General features: G+C 37.5%; 1 protein-coding gene across 1 annotated transcript in view; it reads left to right on the plus strand.

Moving 5' to 3' along the window:
- The window catches only part of GREB1 (growth regulating estrogen receptor binding 1), a 160,277-nt gene that overhangs the window by 105,747 nt on the left and 32,722 nt on the right, over nt 1-21,808 (plus strand). Inside the window, exons 20-23 of the mRNA XM_044659545.1 lie at nt 1,318-1,940; nt 11,835-11,937; nt 15,215-15,373; nt 18,446-18,588. Of these exons, the coding sequence (XP_044515480.1) occupies nt 1,318-1,940; nt 11,835-11,937; nt 15,215-15,373; nt 18,446-18,588 (1,028 nt within the window). The remainder of the gene's footprint in view (nt 1-1,317; nt 1,941-11,834; nt 11,938-15,214; nt 15,374-18,445; nt 18,589-21,808) is intronic.

Genomic DNA, 21,808 nt, shown 5'->3' on the forward strand with positions numbered 1-21,808 from the left:
TCCTCATTAGTTAAAAAGAAGGGGTTGGAAAAGACTTTTAAGGCTCATGTTGTTCTAAATCTATGATCACAAGTGATCCCTGTTTTGAATTTTGATTGACATCATTTTCTTGGAGAATAGCATTACTATCGCTTCAAAAGAAATAATAACTATAGCTAACATTTGATCAGAGCTTACTATTATATGCCAGGAACTGTGCTGGGTGCTTTATAATTATTCTCATTAGATCCTCACAACAACTCTGGGAGGCAAATATTACTATTATTTTCACTTTACAGATGAGGAAACTTAGGTAAACAGAGATTAAGTGATTTGCTTTGGGTCATATAGTGTTTGAATCTAGATTTGAACTCAGATCTCCTTGACTCCAGGCCTGAGACTATCTATCCACTGTGCAACCTAGTTGCCTGCCATACAAACTATATCTCCTTCTCTACTCTGTACATATGTAGTTAGACTTTGCCAATCAAACCAAGAATATACAAGGGGGTCCTGAGACCTTGAGTAATTCCCCTTTTTCAATAGTTCTTTTCATTGTCTTGTCTGCTTCCTACCTTGCTATAAACACTATGCTTCTATTCATAAAGGCTAAGATAATTTTAGTTTTTTTGACTACTATGCCATTTTATTGAGTTATATCAAATCTGTAGTCCATTGAAATTCTCCTATCTTTCTTTAAAAATCATGTTATTGGATGTTTGTCCACATATTCTTCAAAACTATGTAGAGCAGGGTATTTGATTTTTTGAACCCAAGTTCTAGTATAGGACTAGAACTTTACCTTTATTAAATTCATCATTCCATTGACCCAAAATCATACCCAACAGGTGGTTGGTTATTCTAGCTTAGCATGATCCTTTCTTAGGTTTTCAACTATAGTTGTTTAAAAATTAATCTAAAGTATGAAATTTCTCATAAAAACAATGTTTCAAGATAATATCCTCCTCATCTCTTTCTCCTATCATCACCTCTGAAATTTCCTTCATAACTCAGCCCAAGAATCACTGTCTACATAAACCTTTTCTTATCCTCCCAATTGCTCTCCCACCAATTACATTATATAGATTTTGTATATGCCGATATATGTAAATATAATTGGATATGTGTGCGTAAATGTATATGCAGATGCAAATCCTTAAAGAGAAGGATTCTTACTTTTGCATAACCAGATCCTCACTTCTGGTATATGCTTGTTTATTGACTGCTTTATCCTTTTAAGTTTTCTGCCTAGGAAAAAGAAACTCTGCATGCTGTTAATGTCTGTCATCCTTGGGATAGTTAGTGCAAATGATATTCTGAAACAGCTTTTCTTTTCAGGCCTGGCCTTTTGCAATGAATCATCTCCACCACTAGTGTCATTGGGTGAGAGGGCCAGATCCCCGCATCCTCCTCTCAATAGTGTGATGGAAGAAGGTGTTGCTACCTGTGAGAAGCAGAGACAGAGAGTAAGTGAAGGTACTCAGACTACCATCAGCAGGCACTGCCCTGGGCCAGGAGAGCAAGACATGTGCCTGAATCCAAAACCCAACCTTAGAAGTGTCCAGGTTTCAGTCACCTCTTCATCTTCACCATATTCTTCCTCTTCCTCTTCTTCTGCACCGACTTCAAATGCTTTCGTCTTGCAGAGCTCCCAGTGCCCCATGACCAAAGGATTGAAGCAACCACCCGTAATTTTCCTGCCTAAGCTGGTCTATGACATGGTTACTTCCACAGACAGCAGTGGCCTTCCTAAGGCATCTTCCCTCCTGCCCTACCATTCAGTCATGTGGGCCAGTTCTTTCCGTCCTCTCTTGAGTAAGATGATGACCTGCACAGAACAGTCTCTCTATTACCGCCAGTGGACTGTCCCCAAACCCAGCCATATGGACTACAATAATAGAAATGAGGGCAGAATGGACAACTTCCATCCCAGGAGACTGCTATTGAGTGGTCCCCCTCAGGTATGTAATCACAAGCTTAGGGCATGTTTAGCACTCTTTATCTTGGCTCTTTTATATTCCTATCTAGCCGTTGGTTCCTAGGGCAGTAAAATAGTTCTTTATTCAGGATTTAAAAAAAAACCCAAACCTATTTGATCTAGTTTGATTATCTCATTCATCAGTCAGCAAGCATTTATTATGCTTTTCCTTGTGTGGGACTATAATGAAAAGCAAAAACACGGCCCCTGACCTCTAGGGGTTCATATTCTGCTGGGGTAAGAGAACATGGAAAAGATTGTTCATACAAGATTTATACAGTATAAATGAAAGGTAATCTCCAAGGGAAGGCACTAGAATGTGCATGTGTATGTAGTGTGATTGAAAAAAAAGCTTCCTGAAAAAGGTAAGATTATAACATTTCCCAAAATGTAGCAAGTGGATGTAGTGGAATTAGTCAGAAGACCAGAAAATCTATATTTTCTTAACTTTGTTCCTAAGCAACTGAAGAATTTTCACCAGATTGCTTCACTTATTGCTTCTGTTTCCTCTACAAATGTGACACTAGATGATCTCTAACATTTCTTCTAGTTCTGAAATTCAGTGACAATGGAATCTATGGTTCTACTCTTTCTTCACTATATGTGTACCATAAGATTTGGTACCATTCACTTGAGGTCTCTTAACAATCAGCTTTCTTGTCTGCAAAATGGGGGAAGTATTCTTTGCTTACCTATTAACTATATGAACTTGAGTAAATTGCTTCTCCTTTTCAAATCTTAATTACTTCATAGAGAAGGCAAATTTTTGTCACTAGGTGCTCTTGGTAAGGTCTCTAACCCCCTTTGTGATCCTCTGATTTAGTTTATGCCTTACAACTAGCAGATGGAGAATCTAGAATCTTAAAGAGGTGAGGTGACTTGATGAGTTTCATAGAGTATCTGAGTAGTGACAAACCCAAGGCAAATCTTTTAAATACCAAAGTCATAGCTCATGACTTCCCAAGATGATTTACACAGTTAATAGCAGATAGAACCAAGGTTAGCACCTTTCTTTGTTTTTTCTTTCCTCTTCAGTAAGAATTTGTATATAAATGCTAATATAGGCATGCTCCATTTTATCATATTGACAGGTCATTTTGCTAAAAGCTTTCATACTATTTTTGTTACTAAAACCTCTGATCTTTACTAATTGTTCAACATTTTGTTGTTAAATATCAAAATACAATATATCTCAGGCTTGTTTCCCTCCCCCCTTTAATTCCCAGTGATGGAAATTTCATAGTATTTCCAAGGATTTTAAGTTCATTGTGACAAGTTGCTATACCTCACTGCTATGCCTAGCTGTGCCACTGACTATATTACCTTGGGCAAGGTAATTTCCTTGGGCAAATCATTTCCCTTTTTGTGGCCTTTTTTCCTTTCTGGAAAATAAGGGGAGTTAAATTCAATTAATTCTAAGGGCTTTTCCAAGTAATAACAACGTTTCTGATTGTATGAAATCCCTGTTGTTTCAAAAATGTATGTATAATTCTTCTCATTGGGACAGTGACCACAAACTATCAGAGCATCATTCTTTGTAAACAGCACCAGGGAAAGCAAGAAAAAAATATGATTTATATAGAAAACTTCTAACATTCAAGACATTAACTTATGTTTATTTGATTTGAAGAAATCAAATATAAATGCTTATAGCTTTATAATTTTTTGCTAAATTAACAATAAAATAAATATTTTTAAGGGTCTATTATGTGCAAGACACTCTTCTAGGCACTGGGGATATAAAGACAAAAAGTGAAATAATTTATGGTTTCAAGGAGCTTGTGTTCTATTGGGGAGTCACGACATGAACACAATCAGAAAACAATAGCTAAAATGCTACCTAGCACTTTTAATGTGTGCAAAGTATGTATGTTTATATATAAACACATGCCATATCTCTCTCTCACACATACATATATGCACAGGAGATAGAGCGCTGGGCTTTGAGTTGAGAAGGTTCATTTTCTGAAGTTCAAATCTTACTTCAGACACTTACTAACTGTGTGACTCTGGGCAAGTCACTTAATCCTATTTGCCTCAGTTCCCATGTCTATAAAATGAGCTGGAGAAGGAAATGGCAGACAATTCCAGTATCTTTGCCAAGAAAACCCCAAATTGGGTCATAGTCAGGCATGAGGGCTAATGACTAAACAGCAAAACACACATACACAATTATATTCACAGGTACGTGTGTATATATTTATGTTTGTGTATATATGTTTATATATGCAAGAAATATAATACTGTAACGTAGATGATGGCAGCATAGAATTCCTGCAAAATACAAGGTCAAGCCTCACCCAGAATTCCAGGGGACCCCCCTTAGAGAAATTTGGGTGAGGGGGCAGTTGAGAGGTAGTTAAACAGTTGCTTTCTGGGAGTTGAGGTGAGCAGATCTTTCTGCTTGCTGCTCCTGACTTGGGGGTTCACCTGAGGGGCCATAGTGGCAAAAGCCATTGTGGTTTCTATTCAGGATTTAGCCTGTCTAGTAGGATTAGACCTTACCAGCATCAATATAACAATTATTTAGTAATATAGAGATTAGAAATAATTACTATTAGCCTAGAGAGCAAGTTTAGCTAAGGATCCGCCACTCCCTCCTGGGGGGAGAGGGGTAGCTTCAATCTGACAGTTCAGGGCTTCCCATTACTTATCCAAATCCTAATTACCCCCTCTGCCTTCCTCTTTCTTTCTTTCTTTATCAATATAAGCTTTATCTTCAATATCTGTGCCTGGGAATTATTTGAGGATACTCACTGCTCATTGTTGCCATTAAGCTTGATCCTTATCAGTTGCCAGCTTAAGAAGTCAAGTCCCATCTCAGTCCTCAACATAAGGATATCTAGCTATTACTCAGTCCTCAATCAGACCTGTGGGGAATATAAGTTAAAGAAAGGTAACATCATTAAAGATAAGACTCTGCTGGATCTTGCTTGAAGATCTTCAGTCCAGACTCCATCATTAACTGAAATCAATTGCTTGGGGGGAGGGGTTCGAGAACAAGGAGTACCTAACCCCCTCCCTACTCACTCAAGCCTGTCAGTGTGGGAGGAGAGTGTCCAGCAGACATCTGGCCCAGGCCTAACTATCTGCTTCCTCAATATTTCTGTTATTACAAACATAACAGTTTTGGCGAGCCAGTTAGGAGCTGAACCTAGTACCTTCTGATTCAACCCATGTAAGTCGATAAAGGAATATAAATGGGCAGTGAGGCTATACAACCCAAATTTTGAGGATGTGGAATTACTACTGTCAGAATTGTTTACCCCTAGTGAAAAGGCAAAATTTATTGCTGAAACTAGGAGCAATCCCAATCTGACCTCGTGGCCAGAACACCATCAAGATTTAGAGCTGTCTTCTCATGCCAATATGACATATCTTAGAAGGTGCAGGGAGGACTTGGCAGAAGCAATTAGGTTACATGCAAGAAGATCTAATGTATGGGGAGTCTTTTGAAAAATTGAGGCAGGGGGAGGAGGAACACCCAAGTATTTATCTGGACAAATTATTAGAGGCTGGTGAGACTATCTTGGGTTTTAGGAATATGACTGCTGAGGACAACATTCAGCATGTCAGAAGGCAATTTGTCAAAGGGAGTCTGAATTACATCCAGACATATTTTAAGTTACATTGCCCACAATGGGAGACCATGCCCACCGAGGAGTTGAGGAGAACAGCTGCATATGTGCATGATTCCAGTGGTACAAACAACTCAGTCAAGCGGTGTTTCCCATGCTCAAAACTTGGCCACATAGTTCAGGATTGTACGTTCAAGTCCCAAATAAATTTTGGAAATAGGAGCAATAATAGCAACAACAGGAGAAACACATATTATAATTCAAGATACAATACCAACAGTAATAGTAATAACAACAGGGACAACAACAGATATAATGATAAAATAAAGGCCAGATGTTGTGACCATGACTGTGCCAAATTTAGTAATTCCCCTAGTTTGTCAAAGATGGAGGAATACCTGTCCCAAGGAGACCTCGTACCTTATGAAGTAAGAAAGCAGCCTTACTTGTTGCAAGAACAGATAAGGGCAGTGACAATGGAGTAGCAGAGAAATGTGGGAAAGACAAGATGGGTGCAGAAGAAATTATGAATTATGGGTTGGTAGAGGTAATACAAAGTTACAAAGAAATGACTGAGGAGGAGTTGCAAATGGAGGAGGATATAATAGAAATTAAGGAGAGAATTTATGGGAAAGGAAACAGTGATGTGGGGGACACTGAAAGGAAACCAGGTACATCTGCACAAGTTCTTGATACAAGCTTGAAGAAGGTAGCATCCATTGATTCTCACTATGAGGGGAAAGAAACATCATTCTGTAGTAAGACTGGATCATTTACATCAATCTGTAGTACAGCAAGGCCAAGCAACAAGGGCAATGATTACAGACAGGTGTTCTAATGGGGATCTTTTAGAAACAGACAGTGTCAGCAAGGGAGATGGACTCCTGCAGACCATTGAGAAGGAAAGTGCTAAATTCTCAGACACAGGCACAACCTCTTCTCTATCACCAACTAGGGAGGCTGGAATGGAAAATGGAAAGTCTAGTAGCTACAATACTAAAGGAATTTTAAAGCTGGATCCTGGAGCTAGGGGATTTGTACCAAGCTTACTTCGGGGTCAAGTGCATGAAGATGTAGCACACTTTTGAGCCTGTGATACTTCAGAGAGAGCTGCCTTTGAAGTAGATTCTGAGATAGATACTATTATCCTCATTTTACTGATAAGGTGAGTCTGAGAGAAGCTTGGACTTCTTTGCTTACCTTTTCCATTTTGCTTAAATATAATTTGATTTCCATTGCCTAAGCCTTTACTGTTCTTCTATTTAGAATCAATACTTCTAAGACAGAAGGAAGGGTTTAAAAAAAAGAAGTAAAAGAAATATTTCAGCTATGGGAAGAGAATGGTGGGGAAAGATTTCTGGAGGCTGCCAGTAGCCTGATTTGGCTAGAATATAAAAAGTAAAGTGAATTAATGTGTACTAAGACTATAAATTAGATTAAAGTCCTCTTGTGGAGAGCCTTAAGTGATAGATTAATGATTTCTTCAGGAGAGCTGGCCACTAGATTTATTATAATGAAAGACAAAGGCCTCAAGATGTCTTGCTTCCTCCAAATATGGAAAACAAGAAGAATTCTACCAAGATTTACATAGAATATGTCATGTTTTTATTCCTGCTATGGCAAAATAGCCTCTACCTTTATTTAGAAATGAAGACTCATTTCTCCCCTAGAAAACAATGTAATGGGACTTGAAGAATACCTCTCCATTTTTCAGGTTATCAGGGAAAATGCTGCAATTGAAATGCTGCAATTCTGTTTTGGTCATAAAGCATAGTGTCTTCTTTGATGTGAGCATGCTATGCAGGATGGCCCTATGCCAGTATCACAATTGATACTAAAAGTTCTTCAGAGTCACTTTTTTTTAAGCCCGTACTTTCTGTCTTGGAGCCAAAGGCAGAAGAGTGGTAAGGGCTAGACAATGGGAATTAAGTGACTTGCCCAGGGTCACACAGCTAGGAAGTGGCTGAGGCCAGATCTGAACCCAGGACCTCCTATGTCTCTAGGCCTGGCTCTCATTCCACTGAGCTACCCAGCTGCCCCCTTCAGAGTCACTTCTGACCTCTATGTGAGAGCTTATCTTGTGTGAGTTCTTTTAGGCATGGCCAGTCTATTGGAGTGGCATTTCAAGATTCATAGCTAGTAAATATGGGCTCTTTGAACCCAGGACTTTGTGACTTCAAGCTCCCACCATTATTTATCTATCTCCATCCAGTTAGTACCAGAAAAAGAGATAAATAATGGTTAGTTATTTTCTGTTCAAGAGTACATAAATAGTTCTTTTTCTTCTGGCATTAACAGTAGAGATATACAATGTCTTCTTGGGGAATGTAGCTGGGTTAGGGTGGAAAAAGTTTTGAGAATTGTTTAACCTAATGAGTACTAGCTATTTCATACAATTATAGATTTGGAAGTGGAAGGGAACTTTGAAATCATCCTGGATAACTTCCCCATTTATCAGATAAAAGTAAAGCTCAGAGAACTTATGCAAAGTCACACAGCCACTAAATGGCAAACCCTATTCCAAATTCAAAAATTTTTTTCCACTTCATCATTCTTCTTTGATTCATATGGACACAGATGATGCTTCCAGAAAGATGAGCATTGCTAAAGATTGTGAAGCCTTGGACAAGAAACTGATGAATACTTTGTTCAGCTACATAAGATAATGTACTTTGTGGATACTTGAACATCATGACAGTGTTAAGATGGGGGTCTATTATGAATTGTATAATGGTTGAAATTTTTAAAAGCAAAATTATTATCTACTTATTAGCACAAATTGATTTATTGAAGACAGAGTATTTGATTGTTAATAAAGGAAATACCTTCAGTCATAGAAAAGGAAATAGTGAATGAATTAGATAATTGTTCTTCTCTGTCATGGACTCCATCTAATTTTTCCCCGAAAGTGTAAGATATTTGTCATAGACTTAAAAAAATTGAGCAACACCTAATCTTTATCCCTCTGTTTTCCTTCTTATTTATAGGCTCTTTGGCATCAATTATTTTATTGAATATTTATATAGGTCCAAGAGCTAAGGAAGGGAAAGCGGCAAAGAGAGGGTCTCAAAAGTACCTTTTTAAAGTATGGCACCAAGTAACTGGTTCCTCTTTTTTTGGGGGAGGGGGCATGTAGTATGAAGGAAATAAAGAGTTAACAGGATGTCCCCTCTGCTAACAAACATCCTTATCCCTGCGATTCCTGTTAATCAGAGACTTGCTTGGGCTAGGAAAATCTCTGAATATGAATATTATATTCTAGAGGAGTTAAAGTCTACTGGCCATTCTCACCTTATGAACCAATTCTATAACATGAGGTAATACTAGTCTTGATTGCTGGGCAAAAAAGAAGGGATAGATTATTTTAGGATGTGAAAACTTAAAAATAGGCTTAATCTTTGGTACTATATTTGTTAGTGGTTGTGGTAAGGCTTATGAAAATGAGAGGTAATGAGAAATCCCTGGTGTTAGGGAAATAGACTGAAGAGAATATTAAAGAAAACCTTTGTCTACTTTACAACTTTTCTGTGTGGTTTCATACTAATTGTTATGGGAAAGGATTAGACCTTTTTTTGAGACTCAGTTTCCCTATCTTGCCCAAGCTGGAAGTGAAGTGATTATTTATGGATCTAATCCCATTGTTGATAGGCACAGAAATTTTATCCTGCTCCATTTATAACTGGAGCTGGATTGCTCCTAGTGTAAGCAGCTTGGCGGTCCCCACTTTCTGAGGGCTTACTATATATCAATATTAGACTTAGTGAGAATACCTGATTGATTTCATCCCTACTGCAGCAAGTAGTTGTTACAAGAATGCCTGAGATTGTCCACATTACTGAGTCCTTTTATAGAGGTTTGGGGATTTCTAATATTAGGCAACTAGATAGGTGAGGGATTTCTATATTGTTAGTTCATCAGAATGCCATGAAATAATTGTGGTTCCTATTTTCCTCCTAAAATCATTATCCATTTCTTACTCCTAAATTGTAGGTGTATGTCAAGGCTCTGTCTTGGTTATTCTTCCTTTAAATCTCTTTCAGTGATACCCTTTCATCTGCCATTGGTTATGACTGACTTCTATATATCCAGAGATAGTCTTTTTCCCTAGATGCAGTTCTACATACCAATTATTTATTAGTAATCAAACTGAATTTTTAAGAGGTATCTGACACCCAGCATTGTTTGAAATAAAACTTATTATCCCTCTCCCCCACCTCTCTCCCACTTAAAACTTCTCTATTTATGGAAAGAGCACCATTATTCTTCCAGTACTCCATGGTTTTTATCCTCCTTACTTTTATCCTCCTCCTCACTCCCTGTATCTCCCATATCCATGAATCGCCAAGTAACATAGGTTCTGCATACCCTGTCCCTCTCTCTTTTATTTTCTTCTTTCTGATTTTGGCCACCAATGTCTAGAAAACTATCTTTCTTGCTATTCCTCACATTTGGCATTGTATCCTCTATCAGGTTGTCCCCCATACTTAGAATTTACTCCTCCTTCACTTCTATTTGCTAGAATCCTTAGCTTCCTTCAAAGCACAACTGAAATGCCACTTCCTACATGAAACATTTCTTATCCCATTTATATTTCACATTTATTTTGTGTATATTTTATAGTAAAATACTTATTTAAAAAGTATTTATATATATATTTATATACAGAGCATGTATTACCTCTTCCTATAGATTGTGAGGACAGTTAGGTAGCACAGTGGATAAAATACTAGACTTGAAGTCATCTTCCTAAGTTCAAATATGGCCTTCGTGGGCTAATTACTTAACTCTGTTTGCCTCAGTTTCCTCATATATAAAATTAAATGAAGCAGGAAATGGCAAACTACTCCATTATCTTTGTCAAGAAAACCTCAACTGGAGTCATAAAGAGTTTGACACTTAAAAAATGAATGAACAGCAACAAAATGTAATGCAAGCTTGTTCAGAGAAGGACTTTTTATTTCTTTCTTTATATCTTAGCATTAGGCATAGTGGCTTGGCACAGAGTACACACTTAATAAATGCTTATTGGTTAATTAATTCTTCTCTCTCTTTTCTCCCCTACCTCTTTTTGCTAATCTCTCTCTCCTTATTTTTCCTTTTATAATACGTGTGTACACAATAATAAAAGTATTTTTATAGTGATTTAAATGATATAAGTGATTTAAGATTTGCAAAGTTCTTTATAAATATTTCACTTTATTCCCACAACAACCCTGGTTGGTAGTTGTTATTTAAGCTCCATTTTATAGATGAGGAAACTGAGGTTAAATGACTTGTCTGTGGTCACAACTAGTAAGTGTCTAAGGCCAGATTGAACTAAGGTCTTCCTGACTCCAGGCGCTGAGTTCTATTCAATGAGCCCTTTGACAAAATATGAATTCCTTGAGGGCAAAGTTTATTTTCTTTGTGCCTTCATGTTCCTAAAGCCTAGAATAGTACCTTACAAATAGCAGGCACTTACTACATGATTATTGAATATAAGGTATTCGTTGGATCTATCTCAACATTTTCTGGGTTGAGGACAAATGTCTTTAAGTTGCTTTTAGGCCTCTTATGAGTTTTTTTTCTTTTCCAGAAAAAGAGGATAGAATTGTGATTTTATTTGTTAGTCCATCCAAAATTTCATGGGATTGGAGATGTAACTATTAGCATGGATAACCTTTTGCCATTTTAAAGAACTCTCATTATATCTCATGCTGGTGTCCAAGAGAATATTAATTTTATCTTGCTAAATCAGTTTAAAAATTAAATAACCAGACTTAAGATCTAAAATAAAAAACAAAAATAGCTCAACATCAAAACTAAAGTAACTAACAACTAAATCAGTTTAAAAAACTTGCTCAGTTATTAGTATGACAGTTTAGTATACCCAGCTAATCTAGAATGAATATGATCTGGTTGCAAAGGGCATTAAAGACCAAAAAAAATATAGTCTTGAATTCTGAATGTGATAGTGCTATGTGACTCTGGGAGATCATTTAGGCTACTTCTGAGCCTCAGGTAGTTAATTTTAAAATTTGAGATAAAAATACTTCTGTTCTCCAACTCAAATATTTATTGATAGAAAAGCACTTTACCAACTTTTAAATTTATTTAGAGGTACTAACTAAAATTTTGCAGTGTAAGGCATAGAAAAAAACATTTTTAAATCATTTGTAGTCCAGCAAAATGATTTTTTCCTGTCTTAGGGGTTTCTTTTGGTTAATCTGAATACTTTTGAACCAAGTGTTGTTGTTGTTGTTTTGTAAAGCCTCTGGGTTTGTGGCTGCCTCTCACCCTCTTTTCTTGTATATTTTTAGATAGGAAAGACAGGTGCCTATCTTCAGTTCCTCAGCATCTTGTCTAGGATGCTCATCCGTCTGACAGAAGTTGATGTCTATGATGAAGAAGAGATCAACATCAGTAAGTCATCATAGGACCATATTTCTAATCAGGAATTTTCTTTATTCCATTATCAGTTGTAGTTTTGTTATGTCCTTTTTTAATGTGAGGGATTATAAATTCCTGAAATTCAAGGAATATACCCTAATATTCTCTGTTGGGCAAAAGATCTTATGCATGGTAGACATTCAAGAGCTATTTTTCAGTAAGTTACTTCACTGGCAAACGTTAGACAGCAATGTTAGTAAATATGTTTCCATGATATTTTCTTTACCTCTTATTATATTGATTGCATTCTGGCTTGTATTATAGTTCTTTTATCTCCTGTCTACTTTACCAGACTAGAACTTCCTTGAATAGTGGGCTTGTCTGGGGTCCTGTTCAAGGATGAGGGCAGTGTAACACAAAAGGGTTAAAAGGAAATGACATCTGTCACCAGCAGGCTTCTCACAGTTTTTATTCCATCATGCTCTCCTTCAACAGGCATCAGGCATCTACTTGCTCTCTAAGGCTTCTGTTGTTCCAGCCTCTCAGCCAGAAGCATTGTGTATATTTATCTACTCTCTACCAAGCTAGCTCATTAATGGAAGCAAATGGTTAACAAAAATAATTTTGACTAGAGTCTGGCCTCTGGAGCCTGGAAGGGAGTTTTCTCTCTGCCTTCCATATCTTTCTCAAGGTTATCTTGAGGTTAATCTCTCTTCTCTGCACCTGTGTCCTCTTTGTGAACTTATAGGATAGAGGAGGGAGAGGTGGGGGGGGAGGAAATTTAACCCCTTGGTCCCCCACACTTGAAGGCAATTAATCAATCAGTCAACTACCATTTATTAAACTTCTACTGTGTGCCAGGTACTAGGTGAGATGCTTGGGATACAAGGGCAAAAGAGAAGCAGTCTCTGACCTCAAGGAGTTTACATGTTAAGGAAGGAAATGTTGTACACATTTGTAGATATATATATATATATAAAACGTATAGGAAATAATCTCTGGAGGATGGGGGTTAAGTAGAGAAAGGCATACTAGCAGCTGAGGGAACCAGGAGAGACCATGAGTATGAGATAGTACTTGAGCTGAGTTCTGAAGAAAGCTGGGTATTCCAAGAGGTAGGAATATGGGTAGTGAGTGCATACTCACTCCCCATATCCAGGCAAGAGCAATAGTGATTGATATTAAAGGGCAGAGAGAAAGGTAATATAATGTTCTAGGTGAGGAAAGACAAGGCCACAAAAGGGTCAGAGTTTCCAAGAGGGGAATATGTATTGTAACTGGAAAAGTAGGATGGGGCCAGTTTGGAAAAGGGCTTTACTGCCCACTTATGCAGGGCCATGGCTGTGCTAAGTTAAAATCCAGTCTTCTTTCTCTTATTCTATAGTTATCATTGCATATTAGTTCTCCTCCCCAAGGCCATACAGTCCAAGTGGGCAAGTCTTATGACTGTGGCATATGTGCTGGAGGGACTGCTCCCTTGCCCAGGGTCACACAGCTATGAAATATATGAAGTCAGATTTGAACTCAGGACCTCCCTTCTCTGAATACTCTCAGTCCACTGAACCACCTAGCTGCCTTTACTCACCTAACATTTCAAACTCAGTATGTCTAAAACAAAGTTCATTATCTTTACCTTCTCACCCCTTCCCTGGTTTTGTTATGATTATTGGCCAAAAAGAAAGCATGGCTATCATTTCTGAAAGGCTATCTGGAAAATTGAGAATTCGAATTCCAAACTTCTGGTTGCCATCATTGTTACGATTAAAAATGATAAAGACTGATATAAATATAGAAATTAGTAATTTAATTAAAGCCATGGCCATGCTGGTAAAATATATATAAGACCACGCCTATCTTTTATATTTACCGCTGGAGCCCATCTTCTAGCCAGCCCTCAGGAAGGTCAAGAGTCAAGAGACCTTATTTTTGGTTCTCCTCCCATTTAAACTGTCCTATGTGTGGGGACGCAGGCGTCCCCCAGCCCAAAGAACTGGAAACCGGAAACCCATTGGACCATGGGAAATGTAGTTTGATAGTCCCCACGTGTCCATAGAAAATATATAACATACTTTTAAATGGCATCTTCCCAATTCCAAATATACATTTTTGAACTTATCTAATTTTGTTAGGGGCAACATCCTTTCTTTTTTTCCAAGTTCCTACGTTTATACTTGACTCCTTACTCTTCCCCAGCCCAGAGGGCCATTCAGCTGCCAGATTGTGTCATTTCTACCTCCAGTGTCCCTCTGACCACTTTCCTTTGCTCATATGGGTATTGCCCTCATTCAGGCCTTCATCTCCTTATGCTTTGGCTACTATAGTAGCACCTTAATTTTGCTCCCTGCTTCCATATATCTCTTTTACAGTCCAATCTTTGCACAGGTGCAATGTGATCTTTGTCACTACTCATTATTCTATTCAATAAATTCCAGTGGCTACTTCTTACCTCTAAGATAAAATAGAAATTTCTCTGTCAGTCAAGCCCTTCACTACCCTTCCTACTTCTTCCCTCCTCTTCTATGATCCATCCAAACTGGATTTCTTGCTTTTTCCACATGTACCATACACTATCTCTCATATCTTTACCTTTGTCCTGGCTGTCCCCATTCTTAGAATATACTCCCTACTTGACCCTGACTCTCAAAAGCTTTTGTTTCTTTCAAGATTCAGCACAAGCCCTACTTTCCTGACCAACTTCTTCTCTACCCTCATATCCATAAACCGTTAGTTTTCTCTCTCCTAATTTGATCTTGTATTTAATAGGATGGTAGGCCATAAGATTATAGACTTGGGATTTGGCAGAGACTTTAGAGGTCATGGAGTCTTGGAATGTTGAAAGAGGTAAATTTCAGCTTGATGTCAGAAAAATCTTCTTAATAAGTAGAGCTATCCAAAAACTGTTTGTTTGTTTGTTTATTTATTATTTTTTTTAGGGAGTGACTGGGGAGGTCTAGTCAGAAGCTGGTTGACCACTTATTGAGTGTTTCACAATGGGGGATTCCTTATGTTTATGGTTTGGATGAGATAACTGCTGAGATCCCTTCCAATTCTCCAATTCTGTGATTTCGCAAGCCCCTACTCAGGCATCATTCATTGTTCTCAGTGGAAACAATTGCCTCCATGGATAATAATTCCTCCTCTTGCCTTATTAGAATAGTCTTCAACATTGGCTATATCCCAGTAGCCTGAGGGGAAGAACAGAGGAATATATAGTACTATGTGTAATTCTTTAAAACATGGGTGCATTTCTAATTAAAAAAGTCATGATTTCCTTACTTTTCTTTCATATATTGGTTTCTGTCCATTTTAGACTTAAGAGAAGAATCAGGGGGACATTATCCTCAGCATAATGATGTCTGGCCTGACTTAGAGATTTTTAAGAAAATGCCTTTTGACTACATCATTCATGATCCCAAGTATGATGATGCCAGTATGATTTGTTCACGGAACCAGAATGTAAAGAATGAAGGTAAGACTTTTAAAGCCATGTCTTCTTCCAATGTATCATGAACAGGGAGTTGCTTCCTGAAACTGATTTTTTCCCCCTCTACTCTTTAATTGTGGAATGGAATTGAATTAGCCAGTAGCACCTGATGCACTGGGAAACTAAGGAGAAAAAATTATTTCTTCAGCTTTTCTATTATCTGCTGGCTAGTTCCATTTTCTCCTGTGACCATAGTAGGGGAAGAAAATGAAATGTAGCAAATATTTTGAAAGTGTATTGGATCACAATTTTTCAGTTGGAGGGGACCTTATAGATCAATGATGGGCAAACTACAGCCCACGGGCCAGATGGGGGGGGTCTGAAATGTTCTATTCCACCCACAACATTATTCCTAATCTGATGAATACAATGAATAGGATACAATACAATGAAACTTCGAAAGAGTTGCCTTAGAAACAGATGGACAGATGAGCATTTCCTTTCCTTTGGCCCCCTCTTTAAAAAGTTTGCCCATTACTGTTATAGATTATTTGGTCTTGCCCTTTCATTTTACAGAAGGGGAAACGAATGATCTGAGAGAAGAAGTAACTTGCCCCAAAAGTGGCAGAGCTGGGATCTGACCCCAGATCCTTTGATTCTAAATCCATAATTATTTCTACTGCATCATGAGCTGAGCAGAAACTCAGCAATTGTTGAATAATGATAGTGAAATGCTTAGCTATTGTAAAAAATAAAATTAGGCGAGCAATGCAAGGCACAAGGAATGCTAAAGAGACTCTTGTTATAGAAAATAAAATTTTTATTTAAAATATATATAAGGGTAAAAGGATTTCTAATTCTAAGGAATTCTAACTCCACCCTAATAAACTCCCAGGTCCCACAAGGAACCGCTTCTCTTCCCTGATCTAACTAACCAAATTTATACTATTCTAAATAAACCTAACCACTCTAACTCTTAACTTAGCCTTTAAGTTATAAAGATAACCAAGGCTAGCTGGTTGAGTCTCCACAAGAATCAAGTTAGGACTCTGAGTCTGTTACTAAAGACCAGGTTTTCTTTGGTCGTTTTCAGAGTTTAACCAATCTATAAACAGTAACAGATAAATGAATAGTGTTTCCCAAGTTGGAAAAGAAAACACTCTACTCCTTCAAGTTTTTCACTCAGATAGAGATAGAGAGAGGCAAAGATGTTACTTTCTCTACCCCTGAAAGAGAAAGAAGCTACATGTGGCTCTGTTGACTGCCAGAAGCCCCTCCTGGAATGCCACACCCAGAGAGTGTAATTGTCATAGAATAATGGTTGAAATTAACACTCTCTCACAGCTCTATTTGAAACTCCAATTCTTTCTCAAGCCAGCTTCTCTACTTTGTATCTTTAAACTAATAAAACAATACTTATTTTCTAATATCATCCTTATACTAGCCAGCATGGTGAGGGGCTAGTGTATTTGGGTTAGTCCAGCATTTTGGTTAGTTAGGAACTCCTGTTAAAGAGGAAGAGTTTGAAAAATTCCTTTCATTTCATTTACTTAAGAATTAGGAAAACAAAATACCAATTTTTGAAGGATTTAAGATTTTCACAATGCCTTAGGGTCATCCTGCTAAGCCTCAGTTGTGGTGAATGTCTATAGAAATGACCATTTAATAGAGCTTTCAGGATCTTACAATAAATAAGGGCATTCCCTATAATATGAACCAATTTACCCTGATTCAGTGAATAGACTTGGCTTTAGGATCATGGGACTTGGACTTGGAGCCTTTCTCAGCAGTATATTACCAGTGTGACTCTAGGAAAATTGCCCAACCTTTCTGGGCCTCAGAATACTCATGTATAAAAAGAGGGGACTGTACTAGATAACTACTAAGATTCGTTCTAGCCCTAAATCTATGATCAATATTTTTCACCAACAATTTTCTCTTTATCACTGTCAGAAAGAATTTTTCTTGAAGATTGTTGAATCTTTAACCCATATAGGGATGAAGCCATTGAAGGCCAATGATTAGGGCTGCTCACCAAGACCTAAGGAAAAATAAAAAACTTTTGGTTTTGATTGACATGAGTTAAAAGGATATTAATTAAAAAATATAGCTCACATGTTTCACTAAGGTACATATTCACAGCAACTCTGTGAGATAGACAACAGTGGTATTGCTAGTTCATTTTATAGATGAGAAAACTGAGGCTTGCAAAGTAATTTGTGCTCATGTGAGGTCAAGCCAGAATTCACTATTTCAGTAAATCCTGTGACAGGCAGGATTTGTGAAAAAGTTTGTAGGAATAGGCAAGGCCATGTAGGCAAGCATGAAGGTGGTCTCACAAAATACTAACAAAGCACTTTTAAAAATGACTGCCTTGCATGACATCTCTGCCCAGTGATGTTCTTCATTGTCATCTCCTTATCACACTGTTCCACTATCGTTGTGTAACCATTTTAAAGCCACCAGATCTCTAATTGAGTTGTAATGTGAATTTTTATCTAAGCAAATGTAAAAAAAAGAAAGAACCCAAACAATACCTGTTAGCAAAAATAAAAATTAAAACTAAAAGACTAAATTAAATTAAAGACAATATTTCAGAAGAGGTCATTGAAAAATCATAGGAGGAAGGATAGATTTGATTTTATTGTATAAATAGCTTCCACTTACTGACTACATCCCCAATATCACTTAAAGCCATTTCATGACTAAACAGACTTAATTGACTAATTATTGTTTAGTTGTTTTTTAATCATGTCTGACTTTTTGTGACCTTTTTGGAGTTTTTCTTGGCAGACATCAGAGTGATTTGTCATTTCCTTCCGTAGCTCATTTTATAGAGGAAGAAACTGAGGCAAACGGAGTCAAATGATTTGCCTAGGGTTACGGAGCTAGTAAGAATCTGAGACCAGATTTGAACTCAGATCTTTTCGACTCTAGGCCCAGGACTCTATCTACTGGGATAGCTGGCTACCCTAATAGACTGATGTAGAAAATGACAAAAAGCCTTCTTCAAACAGCTTTGACCCAGTAGCACTCGGGAGAGATAAGCACTTGGGGAAAGAATGTGTGTATTCTATGTCCTCCTGCAGCCTAATAACATTAAAGGATTTTGTGCAGACAAACCAGCAACAAGGAAACATGAGGATTTGTACGTGAGACGCCAGACAACCCGAATGAGACTATCCAAATATGCAGCCTATAACACTTACCACCACTGTGAACAGTGTCATCAATACCTGGGCTTTAATCCCCGCTACCAGGTAGGTTGTCTTTATATCTTAAATTCAGAAAGCTAGCAGTGTGTTCCATAATATGTTGGATTTACATGCATAGCTACTCTCTTTTGCCACTGATATTTTTATTCCAAATAGTGAGATCATAGTTTTAGAACTCAAAAAGGATCTTACAAGCTTCTGGTCCAATCCCTTCATTTTACTATCAAGGAGTATATCTAGCAAGGAGAAGTGATTTGCCCAAGGTCACAAAGGATTCAGAGATACTAGAGCCTGGAATTGGGATACAGATCCTTTGACACTAAATGTTACTATAATATAACTTATACTTTGTTAAAATTGCACATGAGTCTGACTTCTTGTCTGTGGTCACCTTTGTGAGTAAATTTTTGGTTCTGACACCACATGTCAATTCTACGTACAATACAAGGAATAGTATTGTTCAGTGATTTCAGTTGTATCCTGACTCTTAGTGACCCCATTTGGGGTTTTCTTGGAAAAGATACTAGAGTGGATTGCCATTTCCTCCTCTACCTCTTTTTACAAAAGAGGAAACTGAGGCAAAAAAAGCTAAGTGATTTGCTACTAAATGTCTAAATTCATATTTGTACTGAGGTATTCATGACTCTGGGCCTGGACACTGTTCTACCTAGCTGCCCCAATAAGGAATAGTGACTAACTCAAAATCTTCATTCTCCAAAGCTCAGTTGAATCTTGTTTTTCTAACAACTAAACTTCTTAATTTTTAATTCTTTCTTCAAGTAGTTCCTTGTTGTTTACATTGGAAGGATTGTTTTAAGCTCTGCTTCTGAATTTGTGAGATGGAAAAATGGAGGATTTATAAATAATTCATAGAGTTCTAAGATTTAGAGCTAGAAAGAACTAGTTCCTTTCCTCTTCTCTCCCCCTGAGTTTTTAGAGAGGAAGCTGAATTTTTAGAGAGGAATCTAAAGCCCAAGATCACACACAGGTAGTAGCTATGAATTTTTCCCCTTTTATTCCAAATCCAGGGTTCTTTTTAGTGTATCACACTTAGTAAACAGAATCTGGGGTTTTACATTTAAGATATCCTTTCCTTTTAATTAAACTCCAACACAGAAAAGATAGGGAAGAGACAGATGGACATGAATGGAGAGGGTCAGAAAGGTATTTGCTCAAGGATAGATCTTCCTTGCTTTTATTTTCATTAACATCAACTAATTAACTACTTACAACTTGATTCTTTGTCCCTGGCATGGAAACAATGCATTTAGATGTCTCAGTTGGTGATGAAATTTCTGTTTTGATGCAATAAGAAAAACAATATATAATGCATGTACTTAAATTTTTTTTCTTCATTTCCTGCTCAAAGGATATCTACTATTCAAAGGGAGAAGTGCATGATATGTAGCAATAAAGTACCATATTGTAGTTCATTACTATAGAAATAAATATAGTAATTATATACTTAAAAAAGAGATCTTTCCCCTTCTCACTGCAACATATCCTCTATTCCAGTGATGGGCAAACTACTGCCTGCAGGCCAGATGCATCCCCCTGAAATGTTCTATCAGGCCTAGGGACAGTATTCCTAATCTGACAAATAAAATGAGTAGGACACAATACAATGGAACTTTGAAAGAGTTGCCTTGGAAACAGACTGACAGATGAGCATTTCCTTTCCTTTGGCCCCCTCTTTAAAAAGTTTGCCCATCACTGCTCTATTCCATTAGAGCTCCATAGGATATTAGAGCTAGCAGGGACCTAAGAGATGATTTAGTCCAACCCTTCATTTTACAGATAAGGAAAGTGAGGCCTGAAAGAGGTAACCAGCTCTCAAGTGCCTGGGCAAATGCTCCCTCTTCTTCAGGAGCTAGCCTTCCCTATTACTCCCAGCTGGAAGCATGATTGACACCTTTTATGAACTCCTAGTGCTTGAGAGATGTTCCTTTTAGGAGCCCAGGAGAATCTGTTTTGTATTACAGTTTTCTGTGCACATGCCTTATCTCTCCTGTTCAGTTGTAAGCTTCTTGATGTTAGAGACTCTGTTTTCCCCACTGACTAGCATATCGATCAGAACCTGGTAGGCACTTATAATTGTTGAATTGATGAAAGAAACTCTGATGAATATTTCTCTAATTAGAAGAAAGATTGCCAGATGCAGGTTACTTATTTCTGTTATGTTTAGTATTTCATCTTTCTGTTTTACTTCCCTGTATATATAAAGAGGCTAGTTAGTCTGCATTACTTTCTTTCTTTTTTTTAACCCTTATTTTCTGTCTTAGCAACTTGCCCAGGTTCACACAACTAGGAAATATCTGAGACAAATTTGAACCTGAGTCCTTCAAATTCTAAACTTGGTGCTCTACCCACTGGGCCACCTACCTGTTCCTTAGTATTTATTAATGATAACAGTAGCTAGCACTTATATAGTGCTTTTAGATTTGTAATAAACTTTACAAATAATAATAATAGCAGTTAACATTTACATAATGCTTAGTATATATAGCAGCTAGGTGACACAGTAGGGGCAGGTAGGTGATTCAGTGGATAGAGCACTGGACTTCCTGGAATCAGGAAGACTCATCTTTATGAACTCAAGTCTGGCCTCAGACAACTTACTAGCTGTGTGACCTTCACTTAGTACTGCTTGCTTCAGTTCCTAATTTGCAAAGTGAGCTGGAGAAGGAAACGACAAATCACTTCAATATCTTTGTCAAGAACACCCCAAACTGGGTTACAAAGAGTCAGACATGACTGAATTGATTGAATAGCAAAAAAAAAAAGTCAAGTACAGTGCTAAATGCTTTATAATTATTATCTCATTTGATCCTAAAAATTACCTTGGGAAATAAGTGCTATTATTATCCCCTTTTACAGGTGAGGAAATGGAAACAAAGAAATTAAGTGACTTGCCCAGGACCACACAACTAAGTGTCTAAGGCCAGATTTGAATTCTGTTCTTTCCTAGGTCAAGTGCTCTATCTATTGTGTCATCTAGTTGCCTCATGCACTTAAAAGTCTCATTTTGGAATTAGTTATAGGTCTTCAAATTATCCAGCTTGGGGCTTTTTCTCTTTCTCCCTCCTGCAGATTCTCTTTGTTTATACTAATTCTGCTTATTAATGCCTCATGTGCAAGGGGCAGAAAGTATGACATTATAATCAGGCAATTTAAGTCAATCAATATGTATTTACTAACTACCTACCATATGCTTAGCTGCATATGGGGAAATGAGAGAAGGATATGATCTTGGCACAAAGAACAG

This window comes from Gracilinanus agilis, chromosome 2 (assembly GCF_016433145.1).
Source record: "Gracilinanus agilis isolate LMUSP501 chromosome 2, AgileGrace, whole genome shotgun sequence".
Lineage (NCBI taxonomy): Eukaryota > Metazoa > Chordata > Mammalia > Didelphimorphia > Didelphidae > Gracilinanus > Gracilinanus agilis.